Source organism: Anthonomus grandis, chromosome 9 (genome assembly GCF_022605725.1).
Source record: "Anthonomus grandis grandis chromosome 9, icAntGran1.3, whole genome shotgun sequence".
Classification (NCBI taxonomy): Eukaryota; Metazoa; Arthropoda; class Insecta; order Coleoptera; family Curculionidae; genus Anthonomus; species Anthonomus grandis.
Window position 1 is genome coordinate 26480271 of NC_065554.1, and position 24031 is coordinate 26504301.

General features: G+C 33.1%; 1 protein-coding gene across 6 annotated transcripts in view; it reads left to right on the top strand.

The window, feature by feature from the left end:
* Window positions 1–24031, top strand: part of LOC126740145 (netrin receptor UNC5C) — a 346710-nt gene that overhangs the window by 85365 nt on the left and 237314 nt on the right. For all 6 annotated transcript variants that reach the window (XM_050446069.1, XM_050446068.1, XM_050446072.1 and 3 more), the window contains one exon: window positions 9591–9773. In XM_050446069.1, coding sequence (XP_050302026.1) covers window positions 9707–9773 — 67 coding nt within the window. In that variant the 5' untranslated portion in view covers window positions 9591–9706. The remainder of the gene's footprint in view (window positions 1–9590; window positions 9774–24031) is intronic.

Below are 24031 nucleotides of genomic sequence, written 5' to 3' on the forward strand. Positions count from 1 at the left end.
CAAAATATCAAGTATTGGACAGGAATAGGGGCTACAGAAGAATTAATTAACAATCCAGAGATAGGAAAACAAGTCAAAAGTAATCGCAAATATTCGATAGCAGCGTAAGAAGAAGAAGCATTAGAATCGTAGAAAAAGAGATAGGTAGGAAAAGCATACTTGCCAGATCAACTAGAGTGGGAACCTAAGTCATTTTTTCAATAAAATTTTTTAATACGAGTACTAGGGAACGAGGTAATTAGGAAAAACTTACTTGCCAAATTAACTAGAGTCGAGACCAAAGTGCCAATTTTTAAATTTCAATATTTCTCGAGAAATAAAAATTTTGGGATAAAAATGTAGGCATCTCAATTTAAGACCTCCTAATTTAAATCTCTATCTATACTAATTCTTGAGATATTTCATTCGTGGTAGAAGTAGGGTTATGGACAATTATAGGTCAAAAGGATCCGTTTAGGTTTGAATTAAAGACCTCGATACAAAAAACAGTCAACTGATTTATTACACATGTACAAACTAAACACAATGACTTAATGAATTCTTTAAATGAATAGTGCTTTTTCATAGAATATCTTGCAAGTTAGACCTTTAAATGGGTGCATGGACCATTAACCCATTTTCAATCTAATACGATCATCAGGAGAGCTCATTACCTAATACCTTCTAATCCAATAAACCTAAATCGGAGATTATCGCTGGACAATACAACGTATAGTAAATAAAAGAACACGGTAAGGTAATCTATTAATTAATTGAATAATGTCGAGATTCTGTTTCACTTTCAATTCTTTTTGAGGTAATCAATTCAACTTCAATAATGAGCAGCTAGTGCTAAATTTCTTGATTAAATTAATTTTCTAGCAAATACCTTAACATAAATTTAGTAAAATAAGATACAGAAGTGCCTGGAAAAAATGACTTATTTCTTTGGAAAAGACTGGGTTAAGTATTTGTTTATTATCGTAGGTTCTTTCGATTTGACGGAAACCTTTGAAAATGTTTACGTTAATATCTTTATACTCAGAATAAGGTTTATAAAGCCCTGTTTTCTTAATTTAAGGCAATTTATTCCAAATTTCTCTTTAATGCAGTTCTTGATATATTCCAACTTATGTAGAAGTAGTCTATACTCTCAACTGCACTTAAACGCAAATAAGTTCGAACACCTTTTTACTATATGCAAGATTTTGTTAAGAGTTTGCTTCTCAATTTAAGTTACCTTAATTTAAATCTTGATATATAATAGTTCTTGAGATATTCCTTTCTTAGGGGAAATTAGGTAAGGTGAAAAGTGTCCGCTTAGGTTTGAATTAAAACCACCGATACCAAAAATAGTCAACTGATTTATTACACACGTACACACAAAACACAATGACTTAAAACTAGTAGAAATACTTATTTACAATGTATTTACTTATTTCAATTTAAAATTCGCGCCATTATTCAAACTTCAAGAGCGATATTGTTCCGAATCATTCGCTAACTATCTATGTGTACCCAGAGATGTCGCGAGATATGCGTCGCATCTTTCTGTAGCTTTATTTCTTTTTTCTTAAATGAATAGTGCTTTTTTATAAAATATCTTGTATGTAAATCCTTTAAAAGGCTTATAGATATCTAGTTAATCCATTTTACATATAATACGATCATCAGGAAGGCTCATTATCTAATGCCTTCTAATCCAATAGACCTAAATCGGAAATAATCGCTGGTCAACACACTGTAATAAATAAGAGTACACGGTAATGTACTCTATTAATTGATTAAATAATCCCCAGTCAGTCCATTAACGCCGTGAAAAAACGCCTATTGTTCTAGAGCGAATGGATTCTTTTTCACTTTCCATTGGCTCGTAACTCCGGAGAAAAGTTTTTTTGATTTATATGTTATGGGCAAATTTTTTTAAATTATATCGAGTTTCGTCTTATCGCGTCAAAAATAAAACGAATGTTCGTATTCGAGCATTCGCCGTTATTCCCGTTCCTCCCAACTGGAAGAAACAACATTGGAAAAGAGTTAAACTTTCTTAAGATAATACGGCTCCGATCCAAGAATAGATATTTTCCTAAGAAAAATAAAGAAATTTCCATCTTTTGTCTGGCAGTTTGTTGATTTATTGTAGCATATTGGCTTTTTTTTTCTCCCTTCCGTACAGTTAAAATTAATGCGCCAGACTATCGAGAACAGGAATCTCCCTTATTCCATCCAAATTAAAAACCATTAAAGGCCTAAGCTCAATTTGTTGGAGGCCAAACAGCCCCCGGACACGCGAACTAAGAAATATGGCGGGCGAAAGCGTTTGATCTGTTTACAACACAGAAACTAAATATTTATGTGGAAAATTTGCATATTTTTGCCATTTTAGAGTTTAGGATAATGAAACTGACTAGTTTCGTTAATTAAAATTAGAATTATATCTCTCTACTGATGGTATAGTCTGGCTGGTTTTTCACTTTTTACTAATCTAGCTTTTGGTCTAGTTAATTGTCGTTCTGGGTTCTCTTGATGAAAATTTAAAATCATTATTCAAAGCAAAATAGGAGACTTTCATTAAAATCCAGAATCGTTAGAGGAAGGCAGAGCTGACAAATGTCTATGAACAACAGTACCAGGAAATCAAAGAACTTATCAATCAAAGTTTCAAAACTGAACACTGTAGATACAAGCAAGACGGACTTAAACTCTCCGAATGAAAAAAACATCCTAAAGAACCCTGTCCAGTTCTGAGACAAATGTAATAAGTATAGGACCTAATTTTACGATCGATCCTAGATGTTATCGCTTCTTTGGAGTCTTGAGTCAAAGTGAACAGAACCCACTAACAAAAAATTCTACACCAATCGTAGAGGGAAGAAAAACCACCAAATTTTTGCCTTCCCAATATACACAAAGAAGGGATTCGCTGACATCAAAATTTGCAATATTCGTGTTGACCATCCCTTATACAAAACTCAGCTCATTTCGCCTCAACGTTAGGTTCACCAATAAGTTGGTAGGCTTTAACGTCGAGAGCCTTTATACAAATGTAACCACTCGAAAATTCGACAAAAATTTAAATCTTCGAACATCATCAGACTCAGACAGGACGCACTAGACTTTCACTGGAAGGAGCCATGGTCAACATCTACTTTTAATTCAAAGATCCTTACTTCTAGGTCCTAGGACGAAAGACTTTCAATTAGTGCGTTGTTATTTTCAGTGATACTCAATATATACATGGAGTAATTCTAAAGACTAGCTCCATATAAACCCTACATATTTGTTATACGGTCGATACAAAGCTAGCAAATTTTGTAGAGCAATTTGATCTGTAAATTTAGGCAATAATCTAGTGTCATATAATCACGTCAGTCGAGTTGAGTAAGATTTTGTAAACCTTATAGAGATACAGCACCTTCTAAACCCCTGATTTTGTAACTTAGTTGTGATTATACAAGCGACAAATAGAGCAAGAACATTTAAGCATTCTTAAATATTCTTTATATAATTAATTCTATTCTATGTTTTTCAATTAAAAATTCCAAAGATATTTAAATTCATAAATGAGACGACATATTTTCTTTGTTCTGCAGTATGTAAATCATATTATAAATGCCCAACTATAATACACCCAAATACTTGATAGACTTATTGGTACTAATGTGTTTGTTAGTATCTATGAGTACTATTCTGTAAGGTATACCATATTCAATTTTCCTAGATCAGTCAACAATATGTAGCCTGTTTGAAAAGTATTCCCTTATAAAATGATGTGCAACCTCTGCAATACCATAACTTTCCAATTTTTTTAAATAATATTTTTCACTGTTTGTTAGGTGTGACCTAAAACACTCAATGCACAAAATTATTCAACTGATTTCTGTTACACGTACACACTAAACACGATAATTTTATTTACACTATATATATTTATGTCCGATTCAAATATCGCGCCAATATTTCGACCATCCACGTGTATCCATAGATGTCGCGCGGTTTGCCCGCTTACGTCATCGCGAAGACTCGAGAACGGCCAAGAACAGCTGAGATTTGTGGCGTTGCGAATATGGTTATAATATGTTGTGATCGAGTGTCGAATTTTTTTTGAGAGATCTATAAATTGCACATTGATGCCTTTGATTCAGCATCGTATATATAGAAAGTTAACTTTAAAGTAGTATCCTCTGCCAATCTCTTTTAAGGAAATTCGTATTGGTTATCGGAAATAAAACTAACATTATTTTCAAAATCTTTTCAATTGGCTTGGCTATGTTTGATAGAAGCGATATTGGTCTATAATTATTGACAGGCATTTTGAAAAGTGCGTGTGCTAAAACATAAATTTGTAATATGTACCATCGGTTTTATATTTCTTTATCTATCACTTGAATTGTTTTCAATTTAATTAAGAATAATTAATGAAGCATCAAGTTTATGATGGAGTTGGAAGCTGATTCAGCACTGCTCTTCTTAGATGTTCTTGTATAAGCAAAGCACGTCTAAGAAGACACACACAACACAAGACTCTATCTACATTACAGCTTCAATCATCGTTGTTCAACAAAGATCGGATTATATAGTCTACAGAAGTAGCTATATCTGCAGAAAACGACTAAGAAATTTGAGTTTTATTCTCAGCACTACTGATGAAAACTTGAGAAAAACCACTTTTATTTCGTCTACACAAGGCCATTTAAAAAAAAAGGATTTCTTTTAATGGCTATAAAAACCACTGTGGTTCCAAAATTGAGCCTTAGTGAGCTCGCTAGGATTATTTATTTTTGATACAGAAACAACATCAGCTCTTTGAATCCCTGTATAGGAGAGCAGTAAGGACAATATGCAACAATAATGTTGACGTCAGTACGTAAATATGGCAGAACGGGTATCCAAGCAAACTAAAAAAGACAACTATTAAGAAAGCATCATAGGTACCAAGAAAGGAGTCACACTAAGTGGGGATCCCACAGGATCCCTAACGATTCCGTCAAAGGAATTTCGGACAAAATCAGGAGAATTGCCAGAAAATTCAACATCAAGATTGCCTTCACTTCGGAGATACGAAATTCGCTGTGAATATGAAGAATCATACGTAGCCAAGACACATCAATCACTGGAAATAAGGACAAACGACTATGGACTTCAATAGGAGAGGATATCCAGATCAGCAATAGCAGAACGCGCCTAATCTAATGGTCACAACATACATTGGAGAGAAGCAATGATTTAGTACAAGGAGCGCCATTGAAAGAAAAGAGGTTTCCTGAAAGCAACCAGGGACTAAAAGGCTGAAGAATAAGTTAAAAGTAATGCCGAATCTCTTGATATTTGCTTGTGATTAAGTAAATTTCCTCGTTCCAATTTAAAGCACACAATATTGCCTCATAAAACCCACAACCAAACATTTTATCTTACCAATAACTGTTCCAAACAGTTTTTCAATAGTATTCTCATACTGCCATAAAAGGCGATAAAAACAAAATACCAATACACGTTAACTTCTGAAAACTAATTTAATATTCCGAACAAACTCCAGTTATTTAGCGCAAGACACTTAAATAAAACGGGCATACGTCTCAAGTTTCGATTTCACATCGGCATACCGTCTTTGTGCTTAAACAAAACAAGCCCAAGTAACTAATTAAAAAACTTAACAAGACACAATACACAACATATGTGGCCTGTCACATTTGTTACATCTTAAAAGGCGCGTAAATGGGAACAATATGGGTTTGTTTGAGGAAAAAAGGTGCAAATGCGATACGAAAACAACGCGACCGTCACATCGTTCGTTGGTGATTGCTGATGAAAATTTCTCGACGATGTGTCGGAAGAATTTTATGTAAATAAACTTGAAATCATTTTCTTTTGGTGTTGACGTTTAATTTGTTGATGTATTTAGTCAATCTATATAGAAGGCAGAAATTAGAGCTTATTTTTATTTTTTTTTTTAAATTCAAATTCTTATATTAATGCTATCATACAATTGTACTTACATATGTCACAAAACAAATAACTTTATTTGTTAAAATTAAAAAACAAAGTAAAATTTTACAATAAAAGAACAACAAACTACTCAACTTCAACATTTATCACATTCTTTAAGAACACATCTATACTATAGAACGCACCTGATGTTCAGCAGCTCTTACAGTCTTAGGAAGATGATTGAAACATTTTAGTTTCTGATAGTCGGGGGTACCTTAACACTTTGTCAGCCAGCAATATTTGGGTATAAGGTTGTGTGTATACCATGACACTAGGTACAAAATCTACGAACACAGCTTTATAGAATCAAAATGGAACAAAGCAAAGTGATATAGACAGGGTAGTGTCATCCGAAAAAATAAAAGAAGCATCTATGTCAGCTAGGGGTTGTTCGTTAGTCATTGATATAAAGTGCCCTCTAGGACTACTACACTCAATTTCCTTTCTCCTACTCTAACAACCTGGGTCCTATTTGCCAAATATGATTTTTGAAAAGAAATGGCTGGAGTGGCAAAGTTAAGGAATTTCAGTTTGCTGATAGGAAGGTGATTCACATAATCGAATGCCCTGCTTAGGTCACAGAAAAGAACTGCTGAATATCTTAATGCCCAAAACCGTCTTACTGTTTTCAGAAACTCACACTGAGAACCTACGAGGCAACCGTTGTTTTCAAGAAATGGAATAAGTCAATTTTGGAAACTACTGGTAGAAGACTAATTGGCCTATAGTTTGATACGTCATTTCCACCTTTTTAAAAATTGGTATGACCATTGAGTTTTTCAACATATTTGGAAAAACCCCTTCCTCAAAGCACAAGTTTACTTATTTGGTTAGAAGAGCAATTATCACATAGTATAAAGTTATATATTTTTATATTTTTTTTAATTAATAAGACCTTTGTCACGTATTTTTTATAGTTCTGGTAGGTTTTTAGTGCTTATTAAGATTATAAATTTGTGATTTCTATATTATTTTAGTAACTGATGATGGCTATTACAATAGCCGAAATGTATAACACATTGATTTACAGATGTTTGTCATTTTATTGAGGGGAGAATGACAACCTTGCCTTACCACCTTAAAGATCCACTATTCTGTTGAGTATGAACTTCTACACTATTATTGTAAGAGGTATGGTGATGATATTTTTATAATATGGAATGGTAGGTGACGATCCACTTGCCGAATTGATGATATTTGTTGATTCTTTACACTCCCAAATTTAATTTATTATTGAAAAGAAATTAAACAAAAATTACCATTCCTGGACCTACTTTTGACCCGTAATAATAATAGAATCGAATTTGAAGCTTATAGGAAAAGTTTAACTACAGGCACCATTTTTTAATTCTTCCTCCGCTTCTCACATAAGTTTCTACCATCGGCTCACTTATCTTAGTTTAGATAAGATATTTAAATTACCCCTTACCAAAAAAATAAATGCACATATTGTTATCCGTTAACAACGGTTTTGCATTGGGCACTATCAACAAATGATATTATAAATTACTTAATAAATATTAACTTTTTTATAATTTAATTCATGCACCTGAAACAATCAAGACTCCGGCCACTCTTTTTTGCATTGAGGATATAACCTTATTGCACATTATAAGAAGGGCATTAAATTATATATCTTAAAAAAATTAATATCACTATACCAAGAAAAGCCCTGTTTTAGTTTGTGTTTGGGTTAGTTTGATATATTTCATTTTGAACCTTGTTTGATTTTTCACAAAATTAACTAATATTTTTTATTATTTATATTATGTAAAAAAAATTATAATATTTTTTATTGTTTTTAATAGATCCACACTAAAGTCAAAGGTGTCCCAATTAGTTTTATTTTTTAAGCTATTAAAAACATCCCTCATTTCGTTATATGACAATGTAAATGTCCGAGTATATAAATGAATTAGTTGGTTAGTCAAGAAATCTTATTGGGCTAATTGAGGCATTAAGTAATTTAGAGAGAAGATCGTATGCTATGTTGGTAAAAAATTCTTTAAAACTATCTAAATTTCTATTTTTATTTATTATATTCTATAAAGTTTTTGTTTCATTAATTTCAGATTTATACTTGCTTTTAAATGACTTGTAATCCCTGTCCGTTACAGAGTTATGAATCTGCTTATTGAGTGCACCCAATAAAGTGCAAACTGCTCACGAATATTTTGAAAGGGTAAATAGATTGTAGAGTTTTCCTCTATATGTTTATGATATACTTTTTTATGACATTATTTTAATTTATCTATCAACAGAATTCTAAAATAAAGATTATTTATTATTATTATTAAAAGCCGAATGAGTCAAGTTTATTAAATAGAATTGCATGGTCAAGTTGGGTCCGAGATAAAGACCTTCATAAGTACCTCCTCCGAACATGCACTTTTTTCACGATTTTTTTTTTAATATCAAACTAAGTGTACTAGCATCTTGATCTTATCCCATACATCAGCGTCTTTCAGTCAGAAATTTGGGCAAATTTTTCTAGAAACTTGAATAATTTTTTGAGAAATTTTTCGAAAATTTCAGTGATTTTTCTCAGTATTCAAATCATTCTGCCTGTGCATTGAACTTATTTTTCCTATTTCAGTTATTTTTTTTATTCTTCCTTCCTGAGAATTTTCAATCATTATTATTCCAGGCAATGAATCACGTTTTATATTTGCCTTTTAAGTTCTTGCAGGTCAAGATTTCCTCCAAGGATTTGAGTAAACTTTGACATTTTCCACGCAGGATTTTCTTAATAATTCTTACGGAACATTAATTAATTTTTTAAGATAATTAATTTTAATATTTTCCAGGCACTCAGTCTGAGACTGGACAGATGTTTCACTCAAAAACCTTTCAAAATATTTTTTACAAGGAAGTCAGTCATCAGAGTGCTATTTTTTGTTTTTAAAGCTCAAGTGGTTGTTTATTTATTATTTTTTAATGCATCTTCAAAAATTTTAGTATAACATTGCTTGATGAAAGAGAGACAAAGACAAAAAGTCTTTAACTGCCTAAGATTAGGTACAAATTACTCTAGTTGCATGGAATAAGGGCCAAATAGCCCTGCAGATTCTAATAGAAGGTAACAGCGTATTAAATTACTCAACTGTCTGAAGAACAAGAAAATTCATTAAGATGACTTAGAGATCTTGGAATAAAGAAATACTGTCAGGTACTCATGTTGTCAGGAAAAGACAATCTGAAGACATCAGTATTATCAAATGTACTGCTCTTTGATCATCAAGGTGACGGAACCTCCGCACTTCGTTTGAGAAAAGCTCAACGTACAGCAGTTCTACCGTTCTACTACGTTCAGTAAAACCCAAGTAGAACTGTTTTGCGTTGTTACAAAAAAAAGTTATAATTGCTAACATGAACTGCCTAGAAGATATTATTAATTAAATTGCTAATACGACTGAATTACTGACTTTCTATAGAAAAACTTAGGTATTCTCTACGCCATGATAATCACGACACGAACTTCCAACTTGCTTCCCAAATTAACCAATTGATTGTTTTTAGATTTTAAACCCCTTTACCAAAAAAAAAACGACACAATATACTTCATTTGACATTTTCGACTGTATCTTTTTAATAAATTAACCCCAAAAATGTCATCTTTCCAGAGAGCCTGAACCGGCCCCCCCATATCAAAGCGATGTGACATTCGGGACAAGGCCTAGTAATGACAGCGCCCCCCAGAATTGTCAGTTGACTGTGAACGACGCTCCCTTTCGGAAGAATGCTGCTGTTTACCTCCCTCCTGCTGTCACTTTTGACAGCTATAGGGGTCGGCGATGCTACCCAAGGTAAGTTTTAATATTTAACAGAAAAGTAACAAATACTACTTGGTCGTGTAACAAAGCACTTACTAATTAAAAAAATGACGGGGCATTAAAAGAGAAAAAAAAATTAAGAACGAGCTCTCGCGGTGGGTACATTAATAAAGACATCAAAATATTTTCGACCCAGGACCCCGTAAACGGGTTATAAATCACATTTTTAAAACCTCGCCGCATCGCGATCCTTTATGGCACTTTCGAGAATGAATGAAAAAGCAGCTGTGTCATCTGCAAATTGTTTTTTTTCTCTTCTTGGCCCGCGGATCGTTAAAAATGTTCGGGGTGTTAAGAGATGATGAATTGATTCTTGGGGCCTGTTAGTTGTTGTTCTTTTACATCTTGTTTCACTGTTTTGTTAAATTTATTGTGAGTTGAAGGGCTGTTATATTACCAACCCTGGAAAGTAATACTAAAACGAGAATTTTATCTAATAGATTCAATCACAATCAAAGATTACCAGTTTGTTGCTTTCACCTTAGTAATTTGATCAGCAGTTTACAATATTCAATTTTCATACCATGAAGACCATCCTTTTGCTATTTCCTAAACCAATCAACCAATTAAAAAATTTCTTCATCAAAGTGATTTCATGTCATGGAACAAAACAGTCTTTTAAGATTTAACATCATGATATTAAAATTTCTATTGCTAACATCTTTGTCACTAAGGAATAAAAGATCCTAAAACATAATAAGAAGTAATCCAAAGCAGATGATCTGGCTATACAATACAGTTCAAAAGGCTTCTGATAATCCCGGTATGGGGGAGCAAAATGTCTTAACGACTTTAGAAGGACACGAATAGATGCCATGGAGAGACTACTTGCTTTAACTCCCTTGCATTTCTACTATAAAAACAGGCCTGCCAGAATCAATGACGTCAAAATAGCGCCTTAAAAGCTGCTGATCTAAATATTTAGCCACAACACTTTAGGAATGCCCTTTGATGCATGCCAAGTATGGCAACATACATCAAATCCTTTAAGGTAACCATACTTGATTGGGAAACGAGGTTTAACTCACAAGAGTGAGACTATCACAGCCTTCACAGCATCAAACATCAGTTCATCAACCAGGTCGTCGTTTTAATTGCGTCATCTTAATCAAACCTTCTTGGTGGTAGAGCTGTAAATAGGGCGATAATAGATAAGTGAGTTGTAAAGGAAACAGTGGAGGTCTCTCACCTTATGTCTACTCCATTTGTATGAATATGAGATTTAATGTAAACCTTTTTGCCACTTACTCATCTTCTATTTTTGAGCATTATGGTTATTCTTTAAGCAAATAGTGAACATCTTTTTTAGCAATGCTTCAGCGTTTTACGGCCTTCTTCCCAATTCAACTCCATATGTAAAAAGAAAATCACCTCCCTAGAATAAAGATAGCATTAACAAAATTACCAGTGTCAAGATTTCCACTGTAACATTCATTAGTAGTCAGATCTCTTATTTTAACAAAATTATCGGACACATGAGACATAAAAGTAAGACGGAATTAAGACCAGTTAGGCATATAGCAGGGGTGTAATCCGGCCACTACTTTGTAACAATTTAATTTTGATACTTTTAGAAATTTGAAAACATTTTTTATACGAATTTTGATATTGATAAAGGCATAGGGTCATTTCTTAATCAGTGATTCATATAATTCGCATCAAGGAGAACCTGTGGCTCCATCTAAAAGCCTTGAATTAAGGTCACTGGATCTGAAAAGTTAAGCCATGAAAACAAATTATGGGTCTGGTTTTCAGTTGTAGTATGTATACCACTTTCTTTTTTCAATCAGGCTGTAAATATAAATATAGGTATCGGAAGCCGAAACTATTTAGGCAAATATGAATATGGAAAATTTAAACATAACTAGAGTTGATATTCGTACAAGAAGTAGAGTCTGTACCATGGGTTAAATTCAAAATTCTTTACTTGTAGAACCATTACAAACCTCCCTTCCTCTCTTCATTTTGCTTATTTTACATATTATAGTTTTCTGTAGTATCTAGTAGTAGTTGTTCTAGCAACGTTCTAGGCATCTATCAAAGTTTTTCCAAAATAAATTCTAATTGAACTTATTGTCAAAATTTGATGCCAAGACAACTTCTGTTCTTTATCATATATAACTTTTATGTAGCTGAAAGAAGCGTGGAAATCGTTAACTCTTTGATCACTTTGCTAAATTAATTTTATTTAACTTTCATACCAGATACCAACTATTGCATCTTAACTATAGGTCATTTAACAAGGTCAAAGAACCACATGGAATTTTTATAGACTTTAGTAAAGCCTTTGAGATAGTGGAGCCATAATATTTCAATTTCTTTTATTAAAGTCCAGTTGCATCTTTGCTAACCAAAACTCATTTGGCAAGGTTAGTGCAAAGTGGGTCATCATGAGATTCTTATGATCTTCAATATAGGGGCATAGCATAATTGATAGATTCTTACTCAAGCCTCCTTCTGAATCTCTAAGATCTTTCAAGGGTGATGCAAAAATTCTTCTCTACTAATTAATAATAATCTACGATTTGAGGGTCTATTAGGATCCAAGTTTTAGGATCCCGATTTATTTTGATCACAGTTTAGTCGAGCCAAAAATTTGAAAAGACATGTGACGAAGAAGTATGCTTTAAGTCTTCAATATATTCCTTGTAAAACAATTTCTCTTCTAACCAGCCAACCAATTAACCTAATGGTCTCATGAGATCTTTATTGATCTTATATTGAAGTGTTTGTTTTAAAAGTTCATGTGAGAATAATCAAAGTCCCTATGTAAACATTAGCCATTGCATTTTTACCAACTGCAGGTCATTTGACACGATTAGGGAACGACATGGAATTTTCATAGAATTCATTAAAGCCTTTGACAAGGTGAACCATGTTATTATAATTTATAATAATAATAATAATAATAATAATAATAATAAACAAAATTTATTACTTTTCATAAACAAGTACAAAATACAATATAAAAAGTAAGAAATACACAATATCTATGAAAAATATAAGGCCGTGTTACGTCAGTATTCTGGTACGCAGACCAGACCAGGTCTGCGTATCAGAATACTGACGCACTCCGAATACAGTAACGGATGATTTTGAAGGGTTTATCTTTAGATCATGTATAAATTGTGTACAACAATGGCCCCAGGATTCTTGCCTGAGGAACAACTACTGATAAAGGTGCTGAGTTAGATTTTATACCATTCAAAACGATCTGCTGGCTGCGATTACCCAAAAATGATTTAAAAAATGTTATTGAATCTCTTGAAAATCCTATATAACTTAAAATTGATAATAAAATCCTATGATTAATTAAATCGAATGCCTTTGTGTAGTCAAGTAAAATTAAAGCAGTAAACTCCCCTTGATCCCACGCTCGGAAAATGTCATCTGTCACGTCAGCCATAGCCGTAGCACAGCTATATCCTTGACGAAACCCTGATTGTTTGAGTGGCAAAATTTCATGATTGTTCAAAAATACTCGAGCTTGATTATTGGCAACTTTTTCGAGAATTTTGGAAAGAACGGGAAGAATGCTTATTGATCGGAGATCTTTAAGTTCCTTTGGTTGAGCTATTTTGGCCAAAGGCATGACTAAGGCGTCTTTCCACATATTTGGAAATACTGAATTTTTCAAACATTCGTTTATTATGTGAAGCACAAAGGGGACAATAAATGGACAACAAATCTGAATTAATATAATATTAAGCCCCTCACAATCATAAGCTTTACTTTTTATGGAAAGAATAGTTCTTATTAACTCGATTTTGGTTATTTCTTGCAGTTGAAAAGCATGTTCAAAATTTTTAACTAAATTATTATCATAAAAATGCAGCAGATTCTTATTTGCTTGATACGGATTAGTACAGTTCGAAGTAAAAAAATTATTAATTAAGTTTACATCACATAACTCTAAAGGAATGTTCTTTTGTCTATTTTTAACATTAAGTTTTTTCATTTCTGCCCAGGTTTCCCTACTTGATAAATTGGAATAAAATTTTGTTCGTAAAAAGGCTTTTTTTTCATTACAAATCGCTGCCGTCGTGAAATTGCGCAATTGCTTATAATAATCATAGGCCGCTGGCTGTCTTGTAGTTTTAAAGTTACCTAACGCTCTATTTCGTAATTTCTGAAGAAGCCTTATATTCGTAATTTCTTCTATTAAAATTCTTCTGTGGACACCGGCCATTGCATCTTTACCAACTATAAGTCATTTGACAAGGTTAAAAGAATACGTGAGAGTTTTCATGGACTTTAGTGTAGCTTTTGACAAGGTGAACCACAATTGTATTTTTTCTCAACGACTTTGGATAAAATGACAATGACAGATGTCTTGGAGGTACTACTAGGCTTAACTTCTTGGCATCTCTGCTTATAGGACGAGGTCTAGAGTTCCACATATACATATAACATATACATACATATATTATACATCAATTTAATTTTTTTCCCTTTTTTCCCGTAATGAGTCTAAATATATCCAAAAAACATCAGTTCATTCCTATTTTCTTCTCATTTATAGATTGAGTACAGATATACAGGGTGTCCTGAAATTACATCGCAATATTTTACTAGCCGCATCTTTATCTAAAACTAAGACAAAAACTTCATTGAATAGTGAATTGTTTTCATGTTACAGGGGTTTTATAATTCCTATTGAAGATGGTCTTTTGTTAATATTTTCGAAACGCCTGGTCGTTATTTTTCGAATTTTTTATCGTATACTAATTTTATTGTTACTAATTGATTTTATAACATTCATTGCTAAAATGTATACAGGGTTGTATAAAATTAGTGGTCAGCAAAGATAAAAATGTCATAACTTTTTTTCTCATTACTTTGTAATTAATTGTATAGTAAAATTAAAAAGAACCGAAATTTTTACATAAAAAAGGTCCTCTTGTCTTATTTCCCCCGTACATTTTAGCATAAAATGTTATAAAATCAGTTAGCAATAATAACAGTAGTCACTTTTTTGCAAAAAAATATTGAAAACATAAATTAGTTAAATAAGCTTTTTGGTTTCTATTCAAAATTTAAACATCATCTGAATGTTCCAAAATATTCTCTTAGCCACTAAAAGATGTTCCTTTGATGGCACTGGATTTTCCTGGGATATCCCCGAAATATTCTGGTAATTGACAACATGTTCCAAGTATGTTTTAAAACACGATTCTTCATACCAGAAAGCAGCAAAGGAGCCCTTAAAGGTATTCAATAAGCGGAAACGAAAAACAACATGTTTAACTGCTATAACAGAAATAAATAGATGGAAGAAAATGAAAAGAGAAATAAGCAAAAACCAACCAGATCCAGTTATTTTAGACATTGCCGATGCAGAAAATAGTTTTGTATTGGTCAAATTATACAAATGTTAAAGTATTAAATAGGACAAGTTGCAGAGATTCATTTCGATTAATGCGACTTAAATGTAAATTTTTGATGCAAGCATGGTAACATTTTTTTTCCTATTATAGAAGAGTCAAACTTTGTTCTTATAATAGTTTTGATCAAAAAATGTCCAACGTGCCCTGGTCTCTCCTAAATCAGGTCAGTCGTAAAGCTAAATTCGTTATCTTAAGCTTGATATAAATCCTGTTAGAGCAGAGTAAGTTAATTTAATAAGAACTAAATTATGTGTATTAATTTTGTGTCCGTTACAAACACTCTAAGGTCTAGATGCAGCTCAATATTTAGGAGGAGTAGCGGTACGAGTTGAATATGTGATATTCGACTATACGATATAAATTTCGAAAAATAACGACCAGGCGTTTCGAAAATATTAAAAAAAAAAACATCTTCAATAGGAATTATAAAACACCCTGTAATATGAAAACGATTCACTTTTCAAGATTCCTGTAAATAAAGTTTTTGTCTTATTTTTAGACAAAGATGCGGCTGGTAAAATATTTTGATGTAATTTCAAGACACCCTGAATAAATAAAAATTCGATTTTTCCACCTATTTTCTAAATAGTGTTTGGATCGCTTGGAAATAGTGTTTTTTTCCTCTCTTAGGCATATTTGAAAATTATCTGAAGATCCGATGAGACAATTAAGTGAATACTCTGTATATCCCACTCCAAAAACTTAAACAATAGAAACGCAACCGCACACAGCAGCAAATTGAAAGCTGCACGATAGCGTTTCTATGTCAACGTAGCGACGTAGGGGGACCATCATTCACTTAGCCGAGACAAGAGATGGGCGTCTCGCTTAGGCATTTGTTCCGGGATACAGTTGTGTTCCTGTGGGATACAACTCGAGATACGCAAATTGCCGTGGTGCAGAATTAGCGACGATGAGTTTAGCTTCGGTAGGCAATTGATGATGGATCGAAATCCGAAAAACCGGAAGCCGAACAACGGATAAAGAAAAGTTTTCGCACCGAAGGCGCGACTGAAGACGGAGACTTTCTTCGCCATGTACCCATTAAATCTTCGAGCGCATCATGTAAAGTAATTTTGTGCCAATATGTAATTTCGTTATTATATTTTGCTCCAATGAAAGGAAAATTACATGGTGGGCGCCCTGTGCCATAAAAAATTATAATGAATGGCCTCAAGGTTATTTTATCGGCACCTATATTGTTTTATTTATGATTTAAAAATACTGTGGGCTCAACTTAAAAGATGGCCAATGTTATATTTTGCTGCGCTCTCCCCCTTTGGTATAAAATGACTATTATCTGTGAATAATGGGGGTGTAAGCTGTCAGGTTTGATCGAATACCTTGGGACTGCGCTAGAGTGTTTAGCGGTTTGAGGTAATGCCATCTGTCAGCTTAACTGATTCCCTGCAAATGGAGAGTTTGATTTACTTAATGTTACAAGGGAATATTATAATCTACTCCATTTCATTTATCTCTTACTGTATAAATTGTAATGAGGTCTCCCTAGATTTGTACATTAATTGAATTCACGAGCCCTGGAGCATCCAACAAGTTTTAAATATAAAGAGATTGGTATATATCTTACATTTTATCCTTCTCACACTCCCTTTATTGCTCTTAATTATTTTCTTTTTCTGTTCTTTAATTTTCATATTCTCTTCATTGCTCTATATTTTGCATCAGAGAAAATCTATCTTCACCTACTGCCTAAGTTTTTTTTCTTCCTGTGTCTTTATTCTATAGTTCTTTCTCTTTTTTTATTCACACCACAGGCTCAAGCCATTAACTGAAAAAAGAACAATCTGTTTTCTTCTTCTCATTATATAACATCATTTTACTTTTTTTAATAGCATTCCTTTAATAACATAAACTTTTCAATTTTCTTATTCTCAACTCTGAACGCCATTTATTCCTGTTGAATCGTATTCTGCACTTTCTCATATTATTTTAACACCTCCTCTCTTTTCCTTTTTTTTTTCTTCTTTCATATTCTTGTTCTTTTTCTTTCAAATACTTTACGTTGCTCTATATTTCACTATCTCGTTGTATTTATATTCCAAGCATTTTGGAAGCATTTTTTCCTCCCATTAGAACCATTTTACTCAATCTTGATCTGCATTTTATACCTTTACTTCTTTTCCCACCTACTCACCACCTTTCTGTCTTTTTTTTTACATAGTATTGATTTACCCTTGCCTAGTATCTCGCTTCTCTAGCTCTATAGCTGTCATAGCAATAGTAAGAGGCTGTTCTACATTATATGGTCTTCTTTCTCTTCTTCTCAAAATTTTCGATCGGAATAGACCATTCTACCAGAAGATATTCTCCAAGTGATTTTTAGGTTACATTTGCCACTTGCCCCTCAAAAACAATTATGATGCATCCTATGCATTATTTTCAATTACATATTAACATAAGCGATCCTTTGGAGTTTAATTCCCTACCTTTTTCTAATTAAGAACGTTTCTGTGAAAGGGCAATTCTTCGTCATATTCTCATAATTTCCTAGATTTCAGATTTCAGTTGACCAGCATGGATTCTTCTCAGGTAGATCTTATATAGCTAATCTGTGCTCTTTTTCTCGTGAAGTTCTGTATGAAATTGATCAACTAGATGCTATTTACACTGACCTTAGTAAAGCCTTTAACCAAGTTGAGTTTTTTGAACTTAAACACTCTAGTAAAATTGCTTTACTCATGTTTTATTGATCAAATGCAAACTATATAAATTAATCCCAACTTCTGTTGTACCTTAGGATTCTACCTTGGACCACTTTTAACTTATTTCTTAATAATCTAATAATATCCCTGATATTACAAATTGAATAACTTAATCTTGGATCTGTCGTCATCAATACCCATTAACCGTATCTGGAATGACACTTCCATTACAATTAACACCAAAGTCAGGATTATACGAACTCTTATTTTCCCAATATCGACTTATGCACCAAAGACGTAAGCAATAAAAATAGCAGATCGTCGAATATTGTGCTATAGAAGAATGATCCGAATTCCATGTACAGCACACTGCACCAACGAATCAATTCTGAGATGACTGCGAATCACAACCAGACTATTCACTTATATCAACAAGCAGTATTTAAAATGCTTTTGCCAGGAGAGGAAATGAAGGAATATCAAGAGGATGTTCATGGAAGCAAACAATTGATGAACTTACTATATTAATCCACCATCCTCTGAGGGGTTTACAGATTATGAAAGAACGTTCATGAGCCACTGTCATTTTTTGCAGCGGTATATGACTGAAACATTGTAGTCGTTTCTGTTGTATACAAACAAGATTATCAGATATGATACCTGATACCTGATATATTGGTAATATCATTTTAAAGTGTGAATCATGCTGTTTATAAATTGAAGGCCTGAAATAAGTCCAAGCAATAGTTGTAGAAATATTGGAATTTTAAAGACATCTCAGAGCTGGATATTTCTGGAAATATAGGAAATTTAAGCAATTAAGAAAAATAGAAAGATATAGACCCAGATAAAGTGTGCAAAAAGGAAAAATTAGCCTTTTGTCTCATATGTATTAGCTCGTCACTATTACCGAATTACAACAAGCAGGGCTTTCCAAGGGGTTTAGTACTATTGACTACCTTCAGTCCATAATAGAAATAGTATAAAATAATAGAAAACACAACAAAAGAATAAATGAACAAACTCTTCTTTCATAAGGCGTTTCATTCAATTGAGACGCGGGCACTCATCCAAGCAATGAATATTGCGAGAATTAATTCTCGTTATTCAAATCTGTTGAAGAATATGCATGCTAAATCAACGAGAATCTTAAAACAGATAAAATCAAAATTAATAGAGGAATACGTCAAGGCGATACTATATTCCCAAAGTTATTCACAACAAGGCTTATTAATAAAAGGGTTTTTTTTTTCAATCAGCAGCAACGTGCAAGAACTAAGTAATATGCTAGAAGAGCTTAATGAACTAAAATCGCAGAACAAATATATAGATGTTAAGAAACTGGACAATGCAAAGAAGTATATTTATCTGGAGCGTACAATAAGAATAAGCCAAGAAAAACAAACAGCGAAGATAACATCAAGATTAATAATAGGAATACAAATTTTCACCAATAAAAAAATTATATATTTTTGTACTTGAAGGAGCAGGTGCAATCAAGTTTCTAATAACATTTATCCTCCCTCATCTGATAGTTATGATTTATGAACATATCTTAATAAAATTTAAAAACAAATATTTAGTGTTTAACCTGCTTTCTTAATCAATGATCTCATCACTTACAAGTTCCCCTAGTATTTCCTGAGAAAAGAGCCCCTGTATTATCAGCATATGATATAGCAACTCCATTTTTTATTACAATATTAATCAGCGGAGAATTAATATATGCTGCAAATAGAATAGGACCAAGTACAGTATCCTGAGGAATTCCTAATTTGAGTACTATTTCTTGACTTATAGTTTGACCAATTTTAACTGACTGAACCCTGTCCTTAAGGTAGTCGTCAAATACATCTAAAACATTACCCCCTACACCATAGGATTTTAGCACCTGAGGTAGGTCGTGGGTTACTCTATCAAATGCCTTAGCTAGATCCAAAAATACGGCCAGACATTTTTTGCCATTATCCAGACTATCTGTGTAACACAGTTCACAAACAGCATCCGTTGTGCTAAGACTAAATTGAATGGCGTTCGCTTTGGAGATAAATATGAAGTGAACGATGGTTCTAATCAGTCTTAAAGACAGGAGAAGGAACAAAGATATCCTCCAAGAACGAACCAAATCCATGGATTGATAACATGTAAATTGATACGTTGATGACCAAAGCCAAGAAATTCTGATGCCCATTTTACTTCAAGTCAGTTGACCTTACAGCACCACTATGTTGGGAGTATTTCATTGATGTCTCTACCTTCTCTCTTCTAAATGGCCACTTTCGGAACTATAAATAAAACCTGAAATGAAAAAAAAACTACTTACGTCAACTGTCCTCGCCCTAAGTTAAAGAAAAACCCCGAAGTCATAAAACAAACGGGAGGGAAAATGAACGTGGTGGTATAGTCAGTGGCCCGATCCGATTGAAAAAGTACGAATAGATATCGGATAATGCTCGCGGAGCTCTATAGAAGCACCGGTAAAAAGCCGGAGATTTATAGATCGAGATTCGGAGTTAGCGAGTTTAAATGCGAGGTTTTGACTTCGCCGAGCCAACAGGTTGGTTAAGGAGAAAACGTTGAGAGTGACAAATGGTAAATTCTTGCAGGAGTTGAAGGCGATTATGGCATTTAGGGACTTATGATGATGTTTGGATGGCAGTTTTGTATCAGTTATGGTAAGGAACGTGCTTTAAAATAAATAATCATTTTTTAATTAATAAACCATGGGAGCTGTGAATCAATGGATTTCATTTAGTTCTAGCTTTAAAATTTCTTTGGACTCCAGTTTATAAATAACTCCAAAAACTGGATTAGCACGCTGATCCTGGATTATATTAACTGCATCTTACTCTTCGGGATTGTAATAAGCAAAATGGGCATATCTTTTTAAGTTTACCAGTCGAACAAATATAGAACTTTCCTTTTGGGTGGATGACTTTGAGTGGCGTTTGGTAGCACTCAGCCAGCTTGTACTTTATAAAGTTTTTCTAATTCCTCGGATTTGTCAAAGGCTTGGGGCATTAATTCGATTGATGGCAATTATGGGCACAATTCAAAGTCACTCCCCGAAGTTCTGATTTGTCTTAACAGGGTCGAAAAGGTGCCTCATACTTTAGTCCAGAAGCCAAAGCTTCTGAAATACTTTTATAGTCAGTTATCCTTAGGGCGTGGTTTGTAACTGGGTCTCAAATTCCATCAATAAATTAATTTACAAAGAGACTTGTCCTCGAAAGGTCTAATCACATTTACTAATCAAGCAACAACGGCCTGGAATTGCCGGAGACCTTCGTCAATTTGTTTCTTAGATTTCAATTGGACCAGATACTCTTGATGTAGATGGGCTTCATCATTATCATCATAAAGCTTTGAGCTTAGGCATCAATACGTCAAAAATAAGTTGATCGTCAGATGATATCACATTAATGGAACTTGATACAATTTAATAATGTGTATTACAGAGGCCGATGGTCACGTACAACTCGTAATGTTATATAATTCCTTTAAATATTATAATTATTATATTTCATTTGGAAGTTTATAGTGATCCATGTTTTGAGTTACCACTTTCTCTCTCCTGATTCTTCCTGGTGTAGGTATGCTCTTTGTAATATGTTATCCTGCTTACATTTGAGAAGGAAGTTGGAGATATAGAGATTGGAGATCACTTTAACTATGTTGGCTGAAGTTTCTTTTTCGAACAAAACTATAAGGACATCTCCTAGTTGAACTCTATCAGATGTGCATCTGATGAAAATTGGTGCATGATTTTTAGAATTTGTTTTGTGATAAATACGACGTCAGTTATTGATACTATTCTTTCTGAATCTTTGTTGTTCTTCCTTATTTGTTCTGTATTTTTCTAGTCTAGGCTTTATCACTAAACAGCTTTATTGTTATGTTAAATGTAGTTTTCTGGAGATCCTTTCTTGAAGATGGAGTCTGTTATGCTCGTGTGCCAGTGGTCTGGTATTTCTATTGTACTCAATACTTTATTAGAGAGAGCTATAAGGCTGCCATATTTTAAAAGTTTGTTTGGTATATTTTATGTTCCTGGTACCACTCTTTCCACAGTTCTATAGCGACCTTTTTGCTTTGTACAAAATCATTCACTGACTTCTTTCTATTATTTAACATGCTGTATCTGTCATTTTTTATTCAGTTAATTTGATCCAGTGGTCTCTTTTGATATCTCTTAATTAATTTTTAGTTTGTATCTATTCTGCATATTATTGGGGGATTGGGAAGCTATTGATGTTAAGTAGCTTCTTCTTTTTCTTAGTTCTTCGTTTACTTTTTGACAGGATTTACGGATTAATATAAATTTCTTAATGTCATTCGATCAAACTTTAATAACTTTAGAAAAGCTCATAAGAATATTTTTAAAAATAATTTTCCGTACCTTTTGACCCAACTTTATTGGCGTAAAATAAATATAAACCCCAAACTCAATTTTTTTTATCTCGGTACTGTAAGGGTTATAAACTTCTAAGTCTAGTAGCATTAGAGATATCAACACTAGTATACTAAACATTGCGTTTAAAGAGTGTATTCAAAAATTTCACATATCTTTTCCCTCTTATTTTATGTTTTGTAGTAACGCATATTTAGGTTCCCTTATAATAGTCCGAAGTATTCAAGTTTTCTTCTTTTAAGCGTGTTAACAACTTCTTCCTTCTTTTGAAGTCTTAGACGCAGTTTTTCATGTTCGTGACTTAATTTTTCCAGGATATTTTTAACATGCGACAATAGCACCACATTTCAAAGGCATCAAGTTTATCAAAAGTTGATATAGTTTAATATGTAACGTTGATTTTTCGAAGCTAAAATTATAAAATAAATTTTGTTTGAAATTCTCTCTTTTATAATATATAAGTTCTATATTTAATAGCAGTGGAGATATTAAGGCTGGTGTACTAAGCATCCCGTTCACAGAGGTCGCGATTAAAAAATGTCTCATATCTTCTTTTGCAGCTGAGTTCAAGACGAAAATATCAGAAATGAAGTTAAAGTATTTTCTCCTATTTATGAGAATCTGGTATTTTTATTCTTATTGCATCAACCTTTTATGATATATGGTCTTTTGAATTTTACGACTTCACGTCAGCAACGCCTGGCTTCATCCAACAGATTTTGGTTGATAGCTTTTGATCTATCAAAGCTAAAATATCAAAATATACTATGTTTGATTGACACATTTGATGGTACTGCCTAAATTACCTAAAAATATATTTTTTATAGGTAGTTAATAATTTAACCACAACATAATAACTTTTACGTGTAAAAAGTCTTATTGCTTTTACCGAACATCTTATTACATTCCAGTTTCTCGAATAGAAATTTGTAATAAACCAACTGAAGGCTACGGCTGCCAAGATGACTCGATAATTGTAAAATATGATTTATCAAGATAAAACGAGAAAATTATCGGCAATGTTGTACGGTAGTCCGTTAGAAATTGGCACCTACGCTTACTTCTTCGGGCCCCTACGGGGCATTTACGATTTTATCGACAACGGGACAGAAAACGTCGATTTTTTCCGCACAACGACGACGACCCGTTTCAAGTGAATTAAAAACCAAAACTAATAAATATTTTTTCGCCCCCGCTATACCTACGGTCATCTGTCAAAAAATAAACCGGAACGAGTGGTTTTCCCCCGCGTTTTAATTAGTAATAGCGACGGATGCGCCCGGTTAATTTATGATCATGTGATTACGGCAAAAACGGACCGAGTTTTATCGGGTGTCCAACCGGTTAAAATCCCGTGTTTTGTATAATAAAATTAAACTGAAAAAAAATCAGGGGTGGGAGGGAAACCGCACACGCCAGATGGCGTCCTGTAATTGAAATAAAAAAATAAAAAAAGTGTGTATAATTTTAGGGTATGTGATGTACAATATGCGGCTGATCCTCACATTCCTTTATTTTATTGATAGTATTTAATAAATTTGTTATTTTTAATAAGTTTGACATAAGATTGATTCATTCAAGAAATGATTTTCATCAAAACCTTGAGAGTAATTACCCTCCTTAAAGTCCGAAGTCTCGTGATTTAATAGGAATATTTTCTTGCAATTGAAGACTCTTAAAAGTATTATTTAAAAAGCTTTTTTCCATTGAAATCAGTTAAAAAAAATCGAAAATATTAACATTTTTAAGTGGCAGAATATTAAAGAATAG